This window comes from Calonectris borealis, chromosome 1 (genome assembly GCF_964195595.1).
Source record: "Calonectris borealis chromosome 1, bCalBor7.hap1.2, whole genome shotgun sequence".
Classification (NCBI taxonomy): domain Eukaryota; kingdom Metazoa; phylum Chordata; class Aves; order Procellariiformes; family Procellariidae; genus Calonectris; species Calonectris borealis.
In genome coordinates this window covers 217,871,772-217,895,590 of record NC_134312.1, presented here as the reverse complement: position 1 = coordinate 217,895,590, position 23,819 = coordinate 217,871,772, and the positions used below count along the sequence as shown (strand labels likewise).

At 44.2% G+C, this 23,819-nt stretch overlaps 1 protein-coding gene across 3 annotated transcripts in view; it reads left to right on the top strand.

Annotated features, from left to right (window-relative positions):
* Window positions 1-9,470: 9,470 nt before the first annotated feature.
* UVRAG (UV radiation resistance associated) overlaps window positions 9,471-23,819 on the top strand; it is a 97,968-nt gene continuing 83,619 nt past the window's right edge. For 2 of the 3 annotated variants that reach the window (XM_075140350.1, XM_075140349.1), the window contains exon 1: window positions 9,472-9,718. In XM_075140350.1, coding sequence (XP_074996451.1) covers window positions 9,696-9,718 — 23 coding nt within the window. In that variant the 5' untranslated portion in view covers window positions 9,472-9,695. Of the gene's footprint in view, window positions 9,719-23,819 lie in introns of all 3 variants that reach the window. The other variant, XM_075140352.1, reaches the window with a different exon arrangement.

The following is a 23,819-nucleotide window of genomic DNA, read 5'->3' as shown; positions in this document are numbered from 1 at the left end:
TCTGCAAGATGAAAATGCAGATGCAGTAAAGGGAGGGACTTTAATTAAAGCAGAATTCAGAGATAAATTTCCATCAGGGACTTCTGGCAATGTGGCTGGGGATATTTCATGACCATACCTGTACAGGACCTTAGGATTTTTGCATCTTCCTTGGAAGACAGTCCTTGCAGACCCAGTGCTTATTGAGTGGTGAACAGCCAGCCTTTGGCCTTAATATACGGTCCACTGAAATCAGAAAGCATCTTCTGGTTGATTCACATGCACTTTCAATGTAGTCTCCAGTGAAAGAGAGTGATTGGTGACGACCACTTTGAGGTGGGTGGGTGTGATGGACCCCATGTGCTAAAAGGTCACAGAGCCGCTTTGGTGCGGATGGTCCTGTGCAGATTCAGTGTCTTGTGAGCAAGCAGAAAGCTGATTTAATTTCCCTGACATAAAAGATGCTTTAGTGGCTGCTCTGAGGTTGTAGAATTATTTTCACAGCAAAGAAGTTGCTTGTTCTCAGTTCCTTCTCCAGAGCAATCGCTTGTCTTCCTTTCAAGTTAGATACACTGAAACTTCACATTAAAGAATAATGATCCCAAGGGAAAACAGCATTTGAGCTATTTCTGTGCCATACACTTAAGCTATCGGAGGCTAACGATGTATGCTTATGATGTATGATCTTATAACAGTTTTTCTAATTTCTTTTCCAACTGTTTTAGAGTGGGTTTCGAGGATTCCTTTAGAGGGTGAGCACACATAGACTACACAAACTATAAGGAAGGGGAAAAGCAAGCACTTTATTAACTATAATCATGCATTACACTAAGGGTATTTTGCAAAGCGATTGTCTTACCAACCCGAAGCCCAGGAGAAAGATGAACCATCTGTACATTCTTGTATCGTCTTGTGCCATGAACTCAGCCCAGCAGTCGGTGGGTGCCAGCTTTACATGGGCGTCCCCACGGAGGCAACGGTGACCTCGCTGTACACCGGCCCACTGTTCTTCGGGAAAATCCCGGTATTTATACATTTGCAAAGGAAACGGGTTCCGACACACGTGGCCAGCGGGTGCCGAAACGCGCCTCGATTGGAACATAGGGAGCCTATAGCGCGTGAGCTCGCCGATCAGGCGCGCTGCACGGGCCATAGCCACCCCGTCTATTGGTTCGTAGGTCTTATTCACGCGACATATTACCATAGTCCAGCATTTATGTATTAACCTATACTCAAGCCAACAGCAAAATGTAACAAAGCAAGCAAAATTATACATTGTACTTTATATTTCTTCATTATTGCACGTCTTCCACGTCCTTCACGTCCTCCCCTAACATTTTCTCAACCTTCCTTATCCTCCTGTATTCAGCATTTTCACACAATAGACAATAAACCGTCTGTTTTCTATGCTGACTATGGTTTTCTTAGCTATCTATTTCTCACCCAGAGTCCATCCACGGACCAAAATCCCATCTTTTAACCCTTCCGTATACACCAACTCCTATAATTTAAAAAAAAACCACAGAAGATGTACGTAGACATGATGCCATCAGTCCGAGGAGAAGCATCAACAGCAGACAAAGCATGTGTGTTAGAACGGGGAATTTCAGAGGTAGCCCACTTTTATCAGCCCACCCCTAGGACAGTCCCCAGAATGATCAACACTGTAGTACATAAGCTAAGACCTGTAACATTTATATTTGGTGTAATCCCAAAGCAGTGAGTACGGATATGGCCGCCTTCTATAACCTGCTGAAAACTCTGGGAAAAAAAGCTTGGAAAATACTATTCGTTATCCCCAGCTGATTAATCCTCCTATTTTTTTTTTTTTCTACTCTGCCTTTTAGTTCACTGTATGGTTAAATAAATTGGTTCAGCTGCCTCTGTTCACTTATGAAGCACGTTCAGTAATTACGTATATTTGTACAGCATCTTCCATTCTAGAGCACATTTAATGAGTTGGGGTTTTGGCTTTACATCTGATCCGAAATAACATTTTCCCAACTATTGCAACAGCAATTTGAAGGGCAAAACAGCCCCTTGCCAAACCTTGATCGAGAAGGATGCAAGCACTCCCTCGCTCAAAGCTCACGTGTAATCCCCACAAAGGCAAAACCTCCGGTGTTTAATGCAGACGTGTCCCTGGGTGAGCACACTGCGGGCTCATGGCTTTAATCCCAAAGGCCATTTCCAGGAGGCCTTTTAAAACATCCTCATCCCAAACTATCTTGGCCTGATTCTGCCTCTCTTGTGAAACCTGGGAAGATCACAGCACGACTTCGCGTGGCAGCAATTCTCTTTTACCACACTTAAAACATAATGCATCAAGAAATAGCTCGTGTTATTTCCAAACCGAGAAGCTTTTGTGAGGTTTTTTGAACATTTATTGAGCTTGTTAAACCTTTGCCTGGTAAAAGCTTTTCTTTATGGCCACAGTGATGAGGTAATAACATTCTTCTGGCGGCAGTTTTTACAACCCCCTGCCACTTGACCCCCCTCCAGCTCATTTGGACAATAAGCTTTTGTTTGGATTTTTCAACAAGCTAATTCAAACAACGTCTAAACTCTCTGGCAACTCTCTCGCAGGAGTAAACCTGCCGAAATATCTTTTTTGCAAAGAAAAAATTCAGGTTCACATACTCAGGTTACACTACAACCGGTGGGTGAGTTCCTACAGCAAAACTGAGTGCAATATCCCTAAAGTTTGCCAGTATCTTAGATTCATGCATCCATCATTCCCCGAAAACAAGGCAAATAACAACAGATTTTAAAGGCAGCAGAAAAAAAAAATTGGATTTGCTATTAAAGCAAAACTTTCTAGGATAGTTAAGAAGGTTGGAACAGATTGACTCCATCACAGGTGGGTGAGAAAAGGTTGAAAAAAGGTGTGTCAGGGCTAATTCAGGTACAACTACTACAGTGGCATTCATCGCTGAACTTAGTTGCATCATGATGTCTTGGCCATTTGGTGAACCTCATCCCAAGCCAGCATGACTTGATGAGGTTTTTTTTTGCAAACCCTCACCGTAAACTTGATCAAAAACCCACCAAAGATGCTTCAATTTAATCTGTTGACTTCAGTAGATTTCAGATCAGCCTATCGTGGTCGGATGACTTCAGTCTACCAACACGTTTCTCAAGCTCCCCAGCAAAAACAGCAAAACAAACAACACCCTTTCCCCCAAAGCACAATGTTTTAGTATATTGAAGGCTTCAAAGAAATAATACACATGTGCTTTTAAAGCGACATGGTTTAAAGCAATAAGTGTTTTCCCAGAAATTAGGTTTGGTTTATGGGCTGTTGCTCCGTATTTTGCAATTGTGCTGTGAAGACTCTGACGAGGGAAGAGCCCAGGTGCCAAATGCTAAAGTCCACATACCAAAAAAACACTCAGTGCCTAAAGAAATTACCAAAATTACCATTACTTCTTGTATAACCTCGTCAGTATGGGAATAAAGCTGGTTTGTAAAGATTGATGTGGGCACCACCTTGTGCTGAGATAGTGCTGCTGTTCTCCTTCATGACTCTATCTCATTTAAAATACATTTTTTCCCCTATCTCATTTAAAATACATATTCGAGTCTGAGAAGGAAGTTTTTCCATTAAAATAATAAGCACCAGGATAATAATAGATATTCTAAGCATAATTTGTACTCCAAAGCACCAGGAATCCCCTACCATGTCCTCCATGGAAATTGTCTCTAAGGGTTGTGAGCTGACTTGAAGATGTCTTCTACTGAACAGGGATCTCCTCTGTGCACATAATGTGACCAGAACAGCTTGATGATGTGTCAAAAATACAATGAAGTCTCTCTATCTGAGGAAGGGTTTATCTATATTGGGAAACTTCTGATAAGTTAATGAAATCAATTAACAAAATCATTTATGCAGCTGACAGCGACGGTGAAGTGCAAACAATGGCCAATTTACTTGCAAATTAATAAATCCCCCTTGGAGTTTTATGTAGTATAACTTGAGCACACGTTTTCAGAATTTTTCTGAACATCTTCACGTAGACCAGTGCTTTTATAGTACCAGCTGATATCTTAATGGCTCTTCAGCTGATGCTCACAGACATATATTGCTATTAATTCAAAACCAAGGGCCTTCAGAGCAAAAAGATTTGGCCTTTATTGGGCTTTTCACTGTGAGCCTCTGATATATTGCATAGGGATGACTAGGTAGTTGCAAGTGTCTTATAGCAGTTTAAAACAACCTCGGGGGATAGAGCAAACATATTTGCCTGCAACTAGAAATACAGACACTCAGAAATACCTTGGACATAAAAGGGGCCAGGGTTTAGCGCCCACAAACCCAGTCTCTTATGTTAGTCTCTGTTGCTTGAGCTTGATCTGTCCAAAGGCAAAGCTAACCAAACTCTTTTAACCCCACATCTGTGGCTGTAAATTACATTATTTAATAGGCATTCGGTGGCAAAACTTAAGCTTTTTCCTCCTCTTTAAATAGCTCACAAACTTGAAGTATTTTGCGCTGCACTTGGAATCCTTCCATCCATCAGTGAGGTATATTTGCTCATTTGAGTGATTTTGCAATGATCTCATACCCCAATAAGAAGCATATTTGACCCGATTTGTGGCAGAAGTAGGAATTACTGTTAGCCACAAGGTCATTGCTTCCGTTCCCAAAGCTTCTAGCATGCCAAAACTTGCAATAAAGTCTATTAGATAATCTCCATAATGACCTGCAGGCATTATCTCTCCACCGCATGTCGTTTGAAAGGACACTAGCCCATGTGTCTCAAATTCAGTGCCACCAAGCAAAAAGAGCACTGATAGAGTAGTGCTTCAAGAAATGGCACTTAAGTTTTCAAACGGCATTTCTGACAATTCCTGAGTGGTATTTCATCCAGCTTTCTCCAGAGGGTTTTCGAAAATACGCTTTATTTTGCAAGACTGTTTACCCTATTTTGTTAAAATTGCATTTTGAAATTCTGTTAATAATAATTTTAATTATTTTCTGGCTTTGCTTTCCACAAAAAATGTCCAGAAGAAACTGCTTCTGGCTTTCCATAAGATCAAAGTGAGGAGCTGCTGGTGTGAGTTTAGACCACATGTGAACACAAGACACGCTCAGTAATCAGATGATGTTTTTGAAAACTCTTTTTTTTCCTGTTTGCCTGTTGGATTCACTTGAAGAAAACTGAAAAGCATAGAATCACAGAATCACAGAATGGTTTGCGTTGGAAAGGACCTTAAAAATCATCTAGTCCAACCCCCCCTGCCATGAGCATTTTCCACTAGATCAGGTTGCTCAAAGCCCCGTCCAACCTGGCCTTGAACACTTCCAGGGATGGGGCATCCACAACTTCTCTGAGCAACCTGCTCCAGTGCTTCACCACCCTCACAGTAAAGAATTTTTTCCTTATGGCTAATCTAAATGTACGCTCTTTCAATTTAAAGCTATTACCCCTTGTCTTATCACTACATGCCCTTGTAAAAAGTCCCTCCCCATCTTTCCTGTAGGCCCCCTTTAAGTACTGGAAGGCTGCAATAAGGTCTCCTCGAAGCCTTCTCTTCTCCAGACTGAACAACCCCAACTCTCTCAGCCTTTCCTCACAGCAGAGCTGTTCCATCCCCCTGACCATTTTCGTGGCCCCCTCTGGACCCGCTCCCACAGGTCCATGTCTGTCCTGTGCTGAGGACCCCCGAGCTGGACGCAGCACTGCAGGGGGGGTCTCACCAGAGCAGTGCAGAGGGGCAGGATCCCCCCCCTCGCCCTGCTGGCCACGCTGCTTTGGATGCAGCCCAGGACACGGTTGGCCTTTGGGCTGCGAGCGCACATTGCCGGGTCATGTCCAGCTTTTCATCCACCAGTGCCCCCAGGTCCTTCTCGGCAGGGCTGCTCTCCATCCCTTCATCCCCAGCCTGTATGGATACCAGGGGTTGCCCCGACCCAGGTGCACTTGGCCTTGTTGAACTTCATGAGATTCACATGAGCCCACCTCTAGCCTGCCCAGGTCCCTCTGGATGGCATCCCTTCCCACTAGAGCGTCAACCACTCAGCTTGGGCAGATGGGCAGGTCATGGCGGTGGCAGCGCTGCGTGCATCCGCGCACTCGCTGCAGCCACGGGAATTTCATCTTTTATGATCATCAGCTGCAGGAACATCCACCAGGATGTAATAAAGGTCATGCTGTGATCTTCAAAATGATGCAGACAGATAACGCCAGCCTTTTTATGTGGTTAAAAAAGTCAAATGACAATTTCCTAGGGCGTCAGTAAATTACATAGGGTCCTACGTAATGCCACGTATACAGCTGAGATTGGCAGTAGTGCTCCAGCGTTACTGCTCTGAGTGACTATTCATAAACCGGGGATAAGAGAAGCCGCAGTCCTCCCCGGCTGCAACTTGCAAATACTCTGGTTAAAATAATCCACCAATCCTTATTTAACTAATTATTTTAAGCCCAAAAGGGATGATTATTTTCTTCGAATTCAGGCACAATCTGGGTTATTAAATGACTCTCATCGTGTTGAATGCTCACTGTGGTGGACTATGGAAGGGATGGACTTAACCTCTCAAAGCTGATGGAAATCAAATGTAAAACTGAAACCTTATCCCTAGAAACTCCTCAATACTCTCATGGGATGGTATCGTGTGTAACGAGCGTTTTATAATGCCCTTGCAAACAGCTCCTTGTCACACTAATATAGCAAAAAGCAAAGATAAGTCTGAAATTTAGAATCTGAGGCCAAAACCTTAGCTAGCATGAGCTGGAAATCTTCAGGGACTTCTTTGGAGCCATATCAGTTCCACTGCTACAAAATCATTAATAAATCAACATGGGATTTGGGGTCATATTTGAATTTTCCTCTGGGGGAAATTTTGCTTTTTAGTCCCTGAATTATGGGTTAGAGCTCTCAGTCTACATTAAGCAGCAAATTAAATGCAAACTCCATATACAGGGCAGGCGAGGTGCTATGTTAAGTAACTCATTTGACTTTTCTAAACATCAGTATTTTAAGAAAGTTTTGAGATAGTCATCTGTTCCTGTAGAAATGAAGAAAAATAGGAAAATCCTGCTATGGTAGTGTCATATGGACTTTAAATTCACCAAATCAGCATAAGTTAGTCACAGAAAAGGCACGTATCATCCGAGGATTGATTTTTTTTTTAAAAATCCTTTGACGTTTTGGGCAAACAAGCAGCGGCATCTTCACACTGTTTCCATAAACTGTTTTTAGTGATTTGTCTCAGGAATAACTGTTCTTACAACTGGGATCCTCTCTGATTTTATATATAATTCTGAGCTAGAATTAGTTTTTGCTCACTGGAGGAAGCATATCTAAAGAGTTTCAAATTCATAAAGCATTCCCGAATCTCTTGATTTTATGATCATTTTTGTGATTCCAAGTGCATTTTTCACACCTTGGGCAAAAAAAACCCCAAATTTCACCTTGAAAGGCAAGTTTTGATCCTCCAAGGTGAAGATGGAAAGTTCAAAGGGAAGGAGCACTGTAATAAACCAGAAACCAGGAGGTGAATCAAGCTGATAAAACAGGTCCAAAATTACTATATTTAAACCTCCTGATCTCTACAACGTGGCTCAGGAGTTTGGATGCTTGAAAATGGAGCACTTTACTATTGAAAATACTGAAATAGTAGGATTTTTTTCAGCAGAAGAAAAAAATGGAGATGCACTGGTTCCCAGAAGATCTTCCAAAGACAGGTCACTGTGTTGAAATAACTCCTAATCAGAGACAGCAACAGCCAGAACTCAAGCACAACTCCAGGCTCAAGATGCCTGAAACTTAAGCTCGAGGTACCGAATTTGTTGGGGACCCACGCGTAGAATCACATAATCTGGTAAAAAAAGTCCACACCGATGTGTCGCTCTGTGGTGAAATGGGGAATTAGCAAGGGGAAAAGTTTGGCAGCTCTGTTTCCAACTCCTAGGAAGTACTTTGGGGAATGGTAGACCATGGCGAGTGGTTGCAAGGGAGGGTGAGGATGGAAGAGGATGGAAGAGGATGACTTCTGCAAGGATGGCCATCAAACTCCAGCAAACTTGACTTTCTACTCCACTTTTCACTATTCTTCCTCTTTTTTTTTTTATTTTTAATGAGTTCACCATTGAATACCCAAGACCAAAATGCGCCCTGAAGACAACGCCGGTACAACGCACGTCAACGCAGCATAAATATTGCAAAACTATGAGTACTGCAGGTGATCGAAGGCTTGGTGGGCTACCAGTGGGGAAGGTCACCCTGGTATGGGAGCGGCACGGGGCTGAGGACAGGAGGACAGGAGAAGAGGAGAGGAGGACAGGAGAACAGGAGAACAGGAGGACAGGACTTTCCAGCACTACATTCCACGCTCAATCCTTCCAGAGCCGCCCGGCCCGGTGGGAACAGGCATTTCCAGTGCCGCAGCGCGTGCTGGGGACAGGCGTTCCCAGTGCCGCTGCCGGGGCGGTGGGACCGGCGTTCCTGGTAGTGCGGGGACGGGTGTTTCGGCACAGCCCGTGCCGGTCCCCGGCAGTGCGATGGGGACAAGCGTCTCCAGCGCGGCCGCCTACGCCGGGCAGGCGCTGCAGCTGGGGACGAGTGGCCCCGGCGGGGTGCGGGGACAGGACTGGCGCTCCCGGTGCTGCGTGGTACGTGGGGATGGTGTCGCCCCGGTTGGGGATGGTCCTTCAGTCCAGGATGGATGTTGCCTGGGTGGGGTGGGATGGAGGTGGGCGCTGAGGGGGGTGGCTGTGGTGGGCCTTGTCATCAGAGTTGGCCTGATGTGGAGTGGGCTGTGGTGTGGGGTGGGGTGAGTTGGTGTGGGGTGGGACGGGTTGGTGTGGGGTGGGATGGGTTGGTGTGATCTTGGGTTGGTTGCCTGTTATGAGGCAGGTTGGTCTTTTGCGGGGCAGGCTGACATGCTGTGGGGCAGGCTGACATGCTGTGGGGCAGGTTGGCCTGCTGTGGGGCAGGCAGGTGTGATATGGGGCAGATGGATGTGATGTGGGGCAGGTTGGCCTGTAGGCGGGGCAGGTTGGCCTGATGTGGGGCCGGCTGGCGTGCCATGAGGGTCCAGCCGAGGGACCGCACCCCCTCGAGGACCCCGGCCCGGCCACCCCCTCATCAAGGCCCGGGCCACGGCGGGGCCAGGCCGCTCCCCGTTGCCATGGCGACAGCGCCTCCCCCCCCCCCCCCCCCGTGCACCCACCCAGCAAAATATTTTCGTCCCACCACGTGATAAAAACAGCTCCCCCCACACGTGACGGAGGACGAGCGATATCAATCAAAACCGCTTTCCTCCAATCATCAGCTGCTCCTTCAGGCGCCGTCCCGCCTTCCGGAAGTCGGCGCTCCAATCGGCGCCAGCTCCCGTTCCAACGGTTTGACAGAGGCCGCGGAGAGGAGCGTTGATTGGCGTTCCTTTCAGCCAGTAGCGTGACAACGACGCACCCGGGCTCCCGCCTCGGTGGAGCGCGGGCCAATGAGCGGGCGGGACGCGCCTTCACTCCCGCCCCCGCCGCCCGCCCCCCAGCACTGCGGTAATATGGCTCCGTAGCGAGCGGCCCGGGCCGGTGCTGCTGCCGCCATTAACCCCTGGGTGCCCGGCGGCGGCGGCGGGGGGGGAGCGGCCCGCGGGGCTCATGCGCAGGCGCTGCAGCCGTTGCCCGGCCGTTGCCCTGCCGTGAGGATGAGCTCGGCCGCCGGCCCCGCCGCCTTACCCCCGGGCTCCGCCACCCGGGCCTTGCATGTGGAGTTGCCCTCGCAGCAGGTACGGCGGGCCTCGGGGCGGGGGGCGGCCCGGAGGCGGCCCTCAGCTGAGGGGCTGCTCCCTGAGGGGAAGGGAGGGGGTTGCCCTGAGGGGAAGGGAGGGGGTTGCCCTGAGGTGAAAGGGGGGTGCTTCCTGAGGTGTGTGGGTGCCCTGAGGTGAAGGGAGGTGCTCCCTGAGGTGTGTAGGTACCCTGATGGGAAGGCAGGTGCTCCCTGAGATGTGGGGTGCCCTGAGGTGAAAGGGGGGTGCGCCCTGAGGTGTGGGGGTTCTCCCTGAGGTGTGGGGTGCCCTGAGGTAAAGGGGGGGTGATCCCTGAGGTGGAGAGTGCCCTGAGGTGAAAGGGGGGTGTGTGCTCTCTGGGGTGTGGGGTGCCCTGAGGTGAAAGGGGGATGCTCCCTGGGGTGTGGGGGTGCTCCCTGAGGTATGGGGTGCCCTGAGGTGAAGGGGGGGTGCCTTGAGGTGAAGGGGGGTGCTCCCTGGGGTGTGGGGTGCCCTGAGGTGAAGGGGTGGAGAGATATTCCCTGAGGTGTACGGGGGGGTTCCCCGAGGTATGGGGATGCCTGAGGCAGAGTGCCGGAGCTGATGGAAGGAGGGTCCCTGAGGCAGGGGGTTTTGAGCACCCTTCTCTTGGGGCAGTAGGAGGATCAGAGGGTGAGGTCCCCTTTGCGTGGGGGCAAGGTCTGTGCCCCTCTCCTGCCAGTACTGGAGAGTCAAGGGGGGGTTCCCCTCTCCCGGAGGGGCTGCTTCTGCGCCCATGGAGGTGCTGGGTGCAAACGTAAGCTGGGAGTTGCAGCACAGATAACACCCAGATAAATTGACATTAAGCTTGGGTGACTGATGAGGCAGGAGCAGGTGGGGTCCCTCTCCTCTCCTGCGGTATCTCTTAACGAGGTGAGGGGTGAGCATGGATAAAACATATGGTGTATTCTGAAAAGTGGTGAAATGTTCCCTCCCCATCACATCCTTCCTTCAGCTAACTCTGTTTTTCCTGTTTGCTGATAGTTGGCTTTTGGTTCACTGGGCAACCGTCCCACATTTTAATTTTGGAGAGCATTAGGAGCAAGGTTAAGCGAGGAAGTCTAGGCTCTGCATGGGGGTTTAGCAATCCGTATCAAACTAAGTCTGTGCCCTTTCCCCTCTTGCATGCAGTGACTTTTACTGTACGGGAGCTTAAGCAGTAGTGGTGGAGGGGGAAATAATCACTTAGCAAAGGCATGCTTTTCTTTAGAAATACTGTAAGATGTGAGTCTGCACTTGAAGTTTTGGTTCGTTGCCTCGGTGCAGTTGACGTTATTAAGTAGTTGACTCACGATCTGAGTTACTTGAACTACGTGTTACCAGGTGTGAAAATGAAGAGTTACTAGGGAAAAATCACTAGATGTCAACTTGAAATGAAGATACAACTGCTCCTCGGATAAACATGATTTACCAGACATCCACTTAGGGGCAAAGGGCTCTTGGCCACCGGAGCTGTGCAAGTATTGACCCTAATTTGAGAGCAAGTACTTATTCTAAAATGTGGGCCTGTTCTGTGTTAACATACACATGAGCACTGCTTTGGATGAACTTTACAGGGAGCAGGGGATCGTTCAGGAGATCAAGTATGGCCTTCTCACTGCTGGTTTTATTCTTTCCCAGGCTTGTGCAAGAACCAAGTGAATGCTGCAGGGAGAAGCTTTAGTTATTAGTCATTGGAACTTCATTTGTGAAAGTGAGACCAAAACACAGTCTTTTTTCTCGGAGCAGAAACTTTTGTAGGAGTTTGTAGGAGCAGAAACTGAATGATCAGTTATAGGATGTTCCAGTCAAGTAAATATTTAGTTTAAGCCACGTAGGATGCTTGTACGGCTGCTGAAGAAATGTTAATTGTGGGAAGTGTAAGGCTGTGACAAAGTCTGAGGTATTGTTTTGCTGTGTGCTCTGCAAATATAAGGACCATGTGCTGAGGTATCTATATGCTGTGTCAGCGCTTGCAATCAAATCAAGAAACTCTGAAACTACAGTTGGGTAACGCTGATAAATCATCCTCCTTCACTGTATTATCGGAGCTTAAAAGTCTGTTACTGAATTGCAAGATACCTTACCTTTAAGGGGCTATCACCCTGGAGATATTTTACTGCAGAATCGTGAAAAAGAACGGAAAAATCATTCCAGTCTATTGTACCACTTCTATAATGCAGAAATCAGGCTGATCCGAGTGTGGTGCTACGTAACGCAAAGTAATTGTTTTCTACCTGAAATCAACTACCAGAAATCAACTTGGTGATTTGTTTTAGTAGGCAATTTTCTCTAGAACACCCAGTGCTGCATTTTTTGACTATAAAGGTGAGAATAAGATGGTCTGAGTCATGACTATAAATCTCTCTAAAGAACAAATTCTCAAATGTGAACTTAAGGTGAGTGCTTTTAATGACTGGGGTGACTTTTTAACGACTGAGGTATTGAAGGTGCAATTTGGGTTTAGTCTAGATTTAATTGTGCAAGGGAAACTCACATTGATTAGAAAACAAAGTTCCTTCTACTGACATATTTGCAGGAGTGAAAAATCATGTCCAAAACCTTTTGCCAGTATGACCATACTTGTGTGAGACTATTCTTTCATTTGTTCATTGGTGGCAGGATGACCTGGCCTAAGAATGCCTTTTGCTGTTATATTCTCCATTTTACGTGGGAGAAATAGAGGATGTGGCTGTAAAGACATACATCTGGTTAAGCATAAAATTCCAATTTGTATCCCTAAGTAATTTTGCCAGGATGTAATTTTCTTTTGCTGGAAGAATGAGTCTAACAGAACTGAAAATGTGTCGTGAAATACTTACGCTTTAAAAGCAGAGATTCTGTAGCATTATCTCTTCCCAGCTGCTTGATGCAAGAAAGCCAGGAGTGCCATGATAACTTACTGATTTCTAAATGCTCCAAATGAACTTTTCAGTCCTGTCAATATAAACAGTTCAAAGCAATGGGGGGTGGGGGACCCAAACCTTTCAGACTTTTATATTCTAGATGGAAGGAGTTGGACAAAAAATGCAGTCTTAACATAGAGAGCGAGTCATGCTGCAGTCAAATGATTTGTTGACTGTTACTGTGCTAAGTGCTGACCAAAACAGATGTCATATGTGGTTGTCTAGAGACAGGAAAGCACATCTTCGTGGACTCCAGAACCAGTGCCTCCAGTGCTTCAAACTTTCCCTGCCTGCTGAAATTGATAAGCTTTTGCTATCAATTCCAATGTTAGAGAGACCGAAGCTTTTAATGAACTCTGAGATAGTGTTTGAAGACCTGCAAGCTTGAACTTGAACTGCATGTACTGTTGTACAAACAGCTGTACTGATGCACAGTTTGTAGTGAGTGATTAGGGAGTCGTAAGGAAGAAAAAGAACCCATACTTTTCTTTAAACAAATGATTTCCAGTCAGCCTGTGGTTCAGGCACTCAGTCAGATCCATGTTCATAGACTGAAGCATCCCTCTTGTCTAGATGGCTAACCAGGGGCATGAATAAACTATAGGTATAAGTGGTTTTGGTTTTGGGTGGAGCAGAGGAGGATCCCTCAGAAATCATGGCTAGAACCATTTTAAAAGTGACAAAAATGTTCCCTACCACTTTGTTGTGATAAAGATGGATGACAGAAAAAAAGCGAACAAAACGCAATGTGGATTCCAGTGTAGTAGGTGAGTACTAAGTCATATGTGTAACAGCTTAGCACTTCTGCGACGTGGCTGGTTGCAAAGTGGTATTTCAACAGCTCGTTCCCGAGTGGTTTGACTGTGCACCAACCGCAGGGAAAACGCTCCCCAGCCGGTTGCATCTCTGCCACCAGTGCTTGCCAGTTGTAAGCGAAAAAGTTTGGTCTGCTCATGTTCCTAATTTCCAATGGCCTGACTGATGATCAGTTGCAAGAAGCTTTCTTCTGAAGATCGTGTATGGCTTACTTCCAAATTGTAGGGGGAAAACAATATATGATGTTTGGGCTGTACGTAAGGCAGTCCTATAATGGGACCACAGATCACCTCCATCTGTATCTGCTTTTTTCGCCAGGAAACTGTTCAACTCTTGGACCCATATTATTGATACCTTGATGTAAGCAATTTTCTGCTCACTGGAGATAGCCTGGGTAATGGGGGAAAAAAAGCTAGATATTATAGGTACTAGGCGATACACTGGGAGCCGTACACGGAGTTAGGTCTCTTCCATCAGAAGTTTTCGTTCCAGTTCAGTGTTGGTCCATCACGTTTCAGTATGCTCTGAGAGTGATGTCCGAGGTGGGTTTCTAAGACGAGCTGCTCAAAGACTTTGGATGTATTGCGTGGGAGGGAGTTAGATGTGCTCTGGTGAATATGGACGTGGTGGTAGAAAGGGAAGGGGTAAACTGTGCCGCTGTGCACAGCTGTGAATAGTGTTAGACCAAAGTCCAGCTGACCCAATATCTTCTACATCTTTCAGTTCATAGACATCTCTTGTCAGATGGTGAAAGTTTCTGTGGAAAGGAGCAGCAATGAGCTTTCAGCCACAGACATCAGAAGTTCAGGGCAGAGCAAAACAGAGCAAACATTTAGTGAAACTTCCCAAGGACACTGCAGCCTCCATTCACTTTCAGGCTGGGATTCATGAAGAACCAGTTGGAGTTTGATGGATTTCTAGGAGCCCGAGAGCAACGCTTAGCAAACATGGCTCCTGTGGCTTCCATACTAGCTTAACTCTGGGAACAGTTTAGCTCACATAGTGCGGGACAGAGGTTTGAGATGGTAAGAGCAAGGGACCTGAACTGGTTCCATGATGAGCCACACAAGGCTTCCTTGCACTCTGAACTTCAGCAAGCTGCAGAGCATCGTATTTGTTTATACTCAGCACTGATACAGACTTGTCAGATTAGATGCATGTTGGTTTCATGAAATGCGTGTTGGCGTTTCCAGTAGCCAGGTAAAACTATCATGTGGCCAGGATATCCCACCACTGCTCAAACAACGGGTTATCCCTGTCCTAAACCTGTTTGGCAGGGAAGGGTCCTTTGTTTTGAATACCGAAGATGAAAATATTATTTAGGAATTGAAAAAACTTCTGTCAGCCAGACAAAGTTCTGGAGCAGACCCCTAAGTGGTAGGAAGAAAATCCCCCAAAATCTACTTTGAACATGAGACCACGCTGTAATGTTTACCTTCCATAAAGTGGTTGCCTGTAACAAAGGGATTGACTTCAAAGACTGTGAAGGTCCTTTTCAGGTTTATACTCCTATTCCGAGGTCCTTCCTGTAACGAAATGTGAAGTTGCTGATGAGATCTGAATATCTCATTGATGACCACAGAAGTGAAGATTCTATCTATTCTGTAAAATTTCTTGTACAATAAATTGTTCCATTGAGCTACATTTAAAAATTTGATATATAATAAACATTTATCAGTCTTTGAGTTTCTGGGATATTAGTAATTACACGAGCTTAACGTACACGCTTCAGAAACTTGCATTGCTACCCTGTTCGAACCCAGGATGCAAAGGAATGGAAGTCATGAGTGAAGTGAACTTTAAAGGAAAAGATGTTATTTTCTTTTGTGAGTACTTCTGGAAAGAACTTCCTAGGAAAAAAAGAACAAGTACTTCTGGATTGCAGGTTCTTCTGGATTCCAATAATAAGTAAAACCATGTTTTCAGCAGTTGGAAGTGACAATCCAGTGTGATCCAGTACCTTGGGTGTATGTTTAGTATAGTGAGTAGAGGTAAAGCAAGATGAGAAGAGTACGGGTGAATTAGAACAAGGTTAAACTGTCAGAGTTACTTTCTGTAAAGATACATGCAACAACTTGAGTAACATGGCAGAAGTGGGTGATTCAAAGTGTGCTGGCAAATGAGTTTGAGAGGTCTTCTATGTGGGAGAAGTGAAGAAAGCTACTGTACGGGCTCAGGGCTGCGCGTGAACTAGTTTTTCAACTAAAAGTGTGAAAAGAGCATCTTTTTTTGAAATAGTTTTATATAGCTGCTGTTATATATTCCACTGAGTAATATGAAAACAAAGACTGACTCTTAAATATTTTACTTCCTCTTTCCTAGTAAATACGCTGGGGGAAATCAGAATAGCAGATGGAAAGTGTCGTATTTGAATATTGCTTTCACTTCTCTTAGACATGCACTGTCTTTAAATGTCGCGTGGGGAGGGAAGTGCTGCTCCAGTAAAACACCACAATGTGAGTGTTGACCTAGTGGTCTTTTACAGTTGTATCCATGTCCAGCTGTATCAATGTCTAGTGTTTGTCGGAGAGAATTTGGAGGAAATAGTTGTTAAAGTTATTGTAAAACTGTAATTGTAGCCCAAAAGATTGACTGTTAATCTGGGGCTGGATTTTTGCTCTCTACAATGTACTACCTTTTTTTTTTCTAAGAAATGCAAGTGTGTTTTGCAGACTGGATGATCTGTCGATAAGTTAGAGACTGTTCTGTTAGAAAGCTGTAGTAAATCAGTTTTGATGCTTTATTTGGGAGATTTGTGGGGGGTTAGGGAATATTCTTAATTGAGTGAAGGAAAGGTCTTGGTAGCTGGTAACTAAAGACTCATTCCTTATTAATGAAGAGAGGCTTACTGGTCTGCCCTTGGTTTGTCATCCAGTAACATGATAAACATTAATATCCTTCAGGTTATTAATCAGCATACGCTGTTTGCTGTGCAGCTTGGTGCATACTTAAAATCAAGTGGTTCTTTAAGGTCAAAAGCGCCTTTGCTTTGATTTTGTTGATGCTTTACTCATAAGGCCCTGTTTACTTTTTGGGTCCTTCCTTCTGAGCATTATCTTGTTTTCCATTGCTTAATTGGTATTCCCAGGTCATTCCCACAGCTAATACGGACTAATGCTCTCTTGCCCAAGGTGATGTTAAGAGGCTTGAGAGACTTCTCTGAACCACTACTGTGCGTTATTAATGAGGTGGGACTTGCACCCCGATGTTCTCTTTTCTACCCCATGGCATAGTTCCCATGGGGTGTCAAAGAAAGTTATAGGTTTGTTCTTTCATGTTGCGAGTGAGTAAATATTTATTTAGACAAACTCAGAGGAAAACATCAGTAAGAAAAGATTTCTAGCTGCTGCTTCTTAAAGGTCTTGGTTAAAGATGGAAAGACTGTGTATCTAGTTCCTTGTTATTTGTATCTTATATAAACACCTAGCCAGAGGAGCTTTGTCTGGCCAGCAATCAGTGCTTGTAAGATTTTCTTAACCCCAGTTTAGAGCAATTTTTCCAGGGCGTGCTGACAGTTTTTATTCTTCAGAGTTATGGTGTTTGCCAGCTCGCTTGGTCTGTCGCTCTTGATGTTGTAGTGACCATAACCAAACACAGCTGTTGAAACAATACACAGAAAGTACTTCATTTGCCTAAGTCCCAGCATGGGCTTATGATTTTGCTTTTCAACCCTTCCTGCTAACGTTACATTTAAGTATATTCTATGTCTTGTTTTATCACACTTAACCAGCTATCCTGTTTGTATCCTAAGACTGAATACCCGTGTCTTCTGTACCTGTCCCTACCTTATGTTTTAAATAATGGGCTCTTTCAGTCTGTCTGCAGAGATGAGCACAAATTTTCGGTGTGGAAAGAAGGACGAGGATGCAGAAAATTAGTGAAGAGTGTGAACACCGTGGGCTTGCATTGAATATCAGTTTTGGCGTTGGTTGTCTCATTGGTTCTGAGCTCTAAAAAAGCGGTGTAGCTTTTCTACATGTGATTATGGTGTACAAAGAGAAGATTTCTTGCGCCTGCTGAACAATTACCAGCTGTTTACATCATTGCTCTGAGGTAGAAGTTGAGTTCTGAGTTGCTCCTCAGGGTGAATTCAGTTACTTAGTGAGGAAGGAGTTTAGTGGGCTAGCTAGTAAGAGAGGGTGCAAGGGAGGGTAGACCAAAGGACGTAGCTACCTTTTAAGAGTAATATATAGCTGTCTTAATTTTTTTCAGTTATTATGTAATTAGCTATCTTAATTATTTTCTGATACTACTGTTGCTGTTTTAATTAGCATTAAAGGAGCAGGTTGTGCCATAGACTCACATGTTTTGTTAGATATAACATTGACTTCACATGTTGCGTTCTTTAATTCTGGGTTGAGCTAATGAAGAGCTCTTTTGCACTCAAGTAGCTGGAGAATAATTATACTTCTGCATGGGCCATGTCAAATACAGAGATGTTCCTTATTCTTCCTCTTTCACTTTCTCCCTATATGAATTAAGGAAGGCTCGATGCCTTTTGGACAACATCTTCCATTTGCTGACTGTCCTTGAAACTCTCAGTGCAGTACAGAAGCAGGAGTAGTTGTGGCAGAGTATGTATGATTAGAAACCTGTATTGAGCCTTAATGTGTTCAAGTGAAAGCTTCATAGGTGTTACCTGTCTAAAGCGAACCTTTCAAAAGCCTTTCAGATACCTGTAAGTGTAAAGGAAAGAAAGCACCTTGATTTAAGGAACTGTAAACTAAAATCCACAATTGCACATCTGTGAAAACTTTGAGCCCATGTTGATGGAAGTAGTTTTGACTTTTCTGGTGGTCATTTAGTTCTGGGTAAATCACACTGCACAGATTCAATGTGTCTCATTCTTTGCATCAAATCTTTAGGAATGTGAGGGAAGAAAGTGTTGGGTGTGTGTGTATGTTGCATCATCACAGGAAAAAATGCAGTTACGTTCCTACTGTGCATCTTTGAACTGGTGTTGGCCTCAGGTGTGATTCATAGCAGGCCTAACTTTTTAAAGACTGTTGCCAGAAAGTAGCTAAGCCTTAGAAAGGGAAACGAGTTGCTGTTGGATCCCATCACTTGACGTGAGGAAATTGAGATATGAAGGGGGTGCAATTATAAGGAAATCCACAAGCGATTCATTGAACTAACGATGGTTGTGTAGCTTTGAGGGCCTTGCTATCTGCAAGTGTGTGCAAGAAGGACATTAAAGTGGAATTCCAAAAATTCCTTATGGTGTGTCCTACAAAATTGCGTATCAAATGCTTCTGCTTTGCTTCTGAAGTAGATCTGAAATCACGTGTGTTTCTCTTGACTCTGAGCTGTCGAAAGTCGAGCTGTGGAAAACTGTTTAATTACAAAACTTAAAAATAAATCTTCCTAGCAAGTGTGTAAATCGGAGTACAAGCATTTTCTTGTCCTTCCTGTAGTTTTAAGTTAACACATCCGAATAGTATCTAAACTTCCCACTGTATGTTCCTTTGATATTAAAAGCTTTGCGTACTGCAGCAGACTTGACCCAAACCTTCTGTGAGGTACCTTTTTTTTGTAGTGGAGCGTATCAAATTGGAAAACAGGCAGCTTGAAAACTTATGTAAAATTGAATTAAGTATGAATTCTTGTCTACCATTTAACTTCCAAGAACTCAGATCACATGATTGCTACTTAATGTTCCAACTGGTATGGATAGGTGAAAGCAAGTAGTTAGTGAAACCCTGAGGAAGTGGGAATAGAGCAGTGCTGTGATAATAAATAATGCTCATGTTGGCAGTTCATATTTTGATAGATTTTTTTTTTTAGAGCTAGAGCTTTTATGCTTTTTAAGAAAAAAGAAAAACCTCAACCTGACTGCTGTGAGCTACAAAGCACACAGAGCCCTGTGTTTTTCTGTGACTTAATTATGACAAGTATTCAGAGACCCAAATAGCTGACCTTGCAAGCTCAGTTTTGTTACATTCGAAACAACTGGATTTGCTGTAGTAACGTTTGTGTTGCTAACTAATCTTTGCACCCTGCTTCAAAGCTAAAATAGTTGGAAGGATTTTGCTTAAATTATTCCAGAGCTACTGTGAGTCATAAAGCAAGCAAGCTAGGAAACTCATGTGAAAGCCAGGTAAAACCAGAATACATACCAGCTTGTACAGAGGTCAGAGCTGATCCTGACCTGAAAAGAATTTATGGAATATTCTCCTTCGAAACAATCAGGAGGAGGGCAACAGTCTGAAAATCAGAGATGGTGTCCAGAGATGAAGACTATGTCTAGGTGTTTATGTTAAAAACCATCTGATAGGTAGGATGTTCCATTAAAGGCTCAGTAAGGAGAATTGGTGCTGAACTTGTAGCCAGTGTTGAAAGTCCTGTACAGTATGTCTTCTGGAGAAAAAATGATTGCTTTTCAGGTAATCAGGCCTCTGTGGTGATTTGCTTTTGGTATCTGCGCTTTTTAAGTAATTTCTTTAAACTTCGACTTTGCTTGTACAGGATGGTTTCCCAGCCTTCTTACACTGATTTTACCCTTGTATTTACACTTCAGGCAAAAGTAAGGTGGTTTTTTTTTTTTCTTTTTCACCCCCCTCGACTCGTTCTTTGTTGAATTGGAAATGCTTTCTTGAACCTGTATGATGCTTTGCACTTTACATGGGCTATAGGGGATGTCACCAGGTATGGCGAGGTGGCAGGGGGAGTAAAGCCTTATATATAGATTTTTAAAGACTGTTAAGATTTTAGTTAGGCCTGCTATATTTTATAGATTTATAAAAATTTCTTCCTGGCCAATTGAATTTAAACTTCATTCTGGAAAATGTATTCAAATTTACTGAGTTCTTTAAAAATTAGACTATTCCAACAGAACTTCTGAAGCTTGCTCATGGGCATGGATGCAGTAGGCCCCCTCTCATTCTTTTATTAACATCCAGAAGAGTTTTCAGCCTAACCCTCATTTCACAGAGGGGGTTATTTGACAGCATCTCGGATGGCTGTTGCTGGAAGAAACTAAACTGCCTGCCTTGCTTAATTTTCGATGCTCCTTTGACACCTTTGCAAATTGATTTAACGTGTCAGAGTGCTGGTGTTTTTGCTGGGAGCAAGAATTCAGGAATAGTTTTGCAGAAAGAACCAGTGCTAAAGCGGGCAGACCATGCAACTGGGAGAGAGGGCAGGGGGAGGCAGATGTGGGACAGAAAGAAGCCAGACCTCCCCCTTTCCCTTTTCCCAGCAGTGAGCCATTAGATCATCTCAGCTGCTAATGATGATAGGCTCTGTGTGATAAAGAATAAGGCTTAGCTGTTGCCCGTATTAATGACATGAGCTTCACAGTTCATACTGGGAGCCTGAGCTAGTAAGTGTGGTAGGCCAGTAGCAAAGATAGAGAAATGGTGTTTGCCTGTGTTCTCATCCAGCGTGGATATACTTCAAGTATTATTTTTTTCCCAGGGTCATCAGATTCTTGTAAGAGAATAATAAAGTGGTTAAGATGGAAGAGGAGTCAGAACTCGGCGTGCTTGTTTTTGCTACCCATTATGTGACCTTGGACAAATAATTATGAAATTCCATGAATACTTTAGGCTGTTGTAGGTAGTCACTGTTCTCTTTGTGGTTCCACGAACAGTCCAGACCTTTTGTTAACAACAGTGCACTTCTCTCTCTTGTTTTGACCTATTCCCTTTTCTTCCCTTCCTCCCCACCCTCCATCTCTGCAGTGATTTTTATTAGTGGTACAAGATTGTTAGACTTAACCCAACAAAAACCGAAGTGAATAGCTATGTCACTTCAGTTTCTCAGGCCCAGAGGGAAGCAGAGTGTGGTGTGTGGATCAGTTTAAGCCATCAAGAAACTGCAGTGTTAAAAAAACTCTGCCGCCTTCTACTCCTGCCTGCTCTGCCCTGCTTTTGTGGTGGGCACATCTGTGTAGCTGTAGTGAGCTGAATTGGAGGAATTTATACTTAAAATTAGCTTCTTTTTTTGCCAGTTGTAGCTTGGATAAATTCTCTGACCCTCACCATGAGACTGCACAAATGCACAAGAAAACATTGTGCGGGATGGGAACAAGTGTCTAGATGCAGAAGGTGGTATTTTAGGCAGAGGTAGTGAAAGATGATGATATCGTCGTGTTGAGGGAACTAAAGCACGAAGGAACTGGGCAGTTTCAGTGCTTTAAACCTGAGAAGACTTGGTAGCCTGAAGAGTTCTGGGATCATCTGATGAAAAGCAAAGTATTAACAAGGATGTTGATCAAAATACTTTATTCTGTAGCAGCCTGACTTATTTATGGCCTACAGTAAATCTGGAGAGGTTCCCAGAAAGTCATTGAATGGGAAAATTAGATACATTAAACAACTGATAATAGTTCTTCAGAATGATGAAAACTGAGTGCTTTTCTTAAATAAGAAAAGAGACCTCTGACTTTGGAGAGGAGCTGGTCATTGCTGAGCATGGATGGTCTCGCTGCACTCAGAAGCAGCTCTGGCAAGATGCTGCTGTTGAATTCCGGGCAGGCAGTGTTGTGGCTCTGCAGGCATGAGAGATGAAACCTGATGGTAGGCTCTGCTCATTTAAAGCTTTCGTGATCAGCCTTTCTGTATATCTTCGGGATAGCTGTATGCTTATAACCTGTGATATCTTTACCTCCAGCAGTGTTTTTAAAATATAAGCTGCTACTCAGGATTTCTTCTGAGGGAAAATTAGTGGATCTCTTCTGGTTTGTAGTCGTTTATTTTCAAGGTAGAAGAAAGCACTAATTTCTTCCATGTAGGACAGCGTAGAGTTGCTGTGTAGCAGTTGCTTTTACTCAATTGCAACTTAGACTGGCAATTAAATCAAATGATAACAAGGCCTACCATGTAATTTCACTGCTCCATTGTCTTTCTTGGGAAGTGCAAAGGACTAGGACAATTGTGGTAATCAAAATAACTTGTGTGTCACAAACCCCCTAGAATGAGCTGTTAAACCTGCCCTACTACTCTGCTAAGCAATGATCCAGATACACCATCGTTCAGGCTGCCTGCACTAAATTCAGAGCGGTTGGAAAAGTTAAATACCCTTTTTAATGATATCAGTTCTGCTTATCAGAGCTTACCTCAATCAGTGCTCTGCTGAAAAATAACTTTTTTTGCAGTGGGATATCTTACTAAGATGCCTGGTGTAGTGTCTGAAATCTTCAGTACTGTGTTGCTGATAGACTGTCAACTGCTTGAGGAGATAGCGCTGAGGATTATCTATACTCATCTGCATATCTTGCTTATCTTTTTTATGAAAGCAGATCCTGCACTATCGGCTTGCAAACACAGCTGGCCTGTTTTAAGTTATGTGAGTCATGAGGCTGCCAGAGCACTTACGTTTCTTAGCACTTGTATTTTGATTTTTAAACTGAGCTTTTTGGAATGGCTGTTCTAGGTGCACAGCATCTCGTCTGTGGGGATCCCTCCTTGTGATGAAGATAGCTAAAGCTTACCTCTGATGAGAAGTGACCGCTTTTTCCTACTTCACCTAAAAGGAAAGGAAAGAACTCGGGATTATTTGCAGCTACTGTATTCAGTGTGAAGTGTAATGGGTCACTTCTCCATAAAGAGTTGCTTTTGCAGTTTGAAATGTGCTGATACCTCATGGTGAACCGCTTTTCGCTTTGCTTGTGGAAGTGCCAGGCTCCGCACACATTTTAAGCTGGCGGTTTCATTTACCCGGTCCTGTCTGCCTTTGGCTGCTTGTTGCTGCGCTCTCCCCTCTTCCATCAGCACAGCTGCTTGTTCAGCCACATTGTGAACCATCTTGAGGAACTGATCTGGTGAAACTAACCCAGCAGAAGAGAGAGGTGGTTAGTTTTCATCCAGATCGGTTCCCCAGTGTGATTCACTGGGCAGCTGCACAAGTGCTTATTTATGGTGGTACAAATGAGGAGGGCGATGCAGCAGCGCGAATAAGCAGCGGGTGTTGGCAGTGGGGTGATTTGGCTGATGCCGGAGATAGCTGAACTACAACACAGTGGGGTTTTTGTTTTGCGTATTCTAACAGCTCGAGCAAAAATTATATGAAACGCATAGGAGGTAATGCTTAATATAGATTTGAAAATTCCCTCAAAATGATACTTACTGTTTGTCACAGAACGGCTGCAAGCCCTTAATGAAGAATTTTAGAGCCTATATGAATTGTCTTTTGGATATGTCTTCGTAGCTGATGGTCTCCTGGCTAAAGCTAATTATCTTTGGTCAGGAGAGGTTAATTAACTCTGAATGCTGCCTCTGTAGAGTTCTGAGGAAATCTGAGTAACGCAATATAATATCAGCAGCAATGTAGTGGGCAAACTGGAAAGTTTATTTTCAGGATCCAAGTCCCTCTGTCATCATGACCTCATACTGAAGAATGTGAACAAGAAAACTGTCCGTGTAATTGGAAACTTGTTCCCT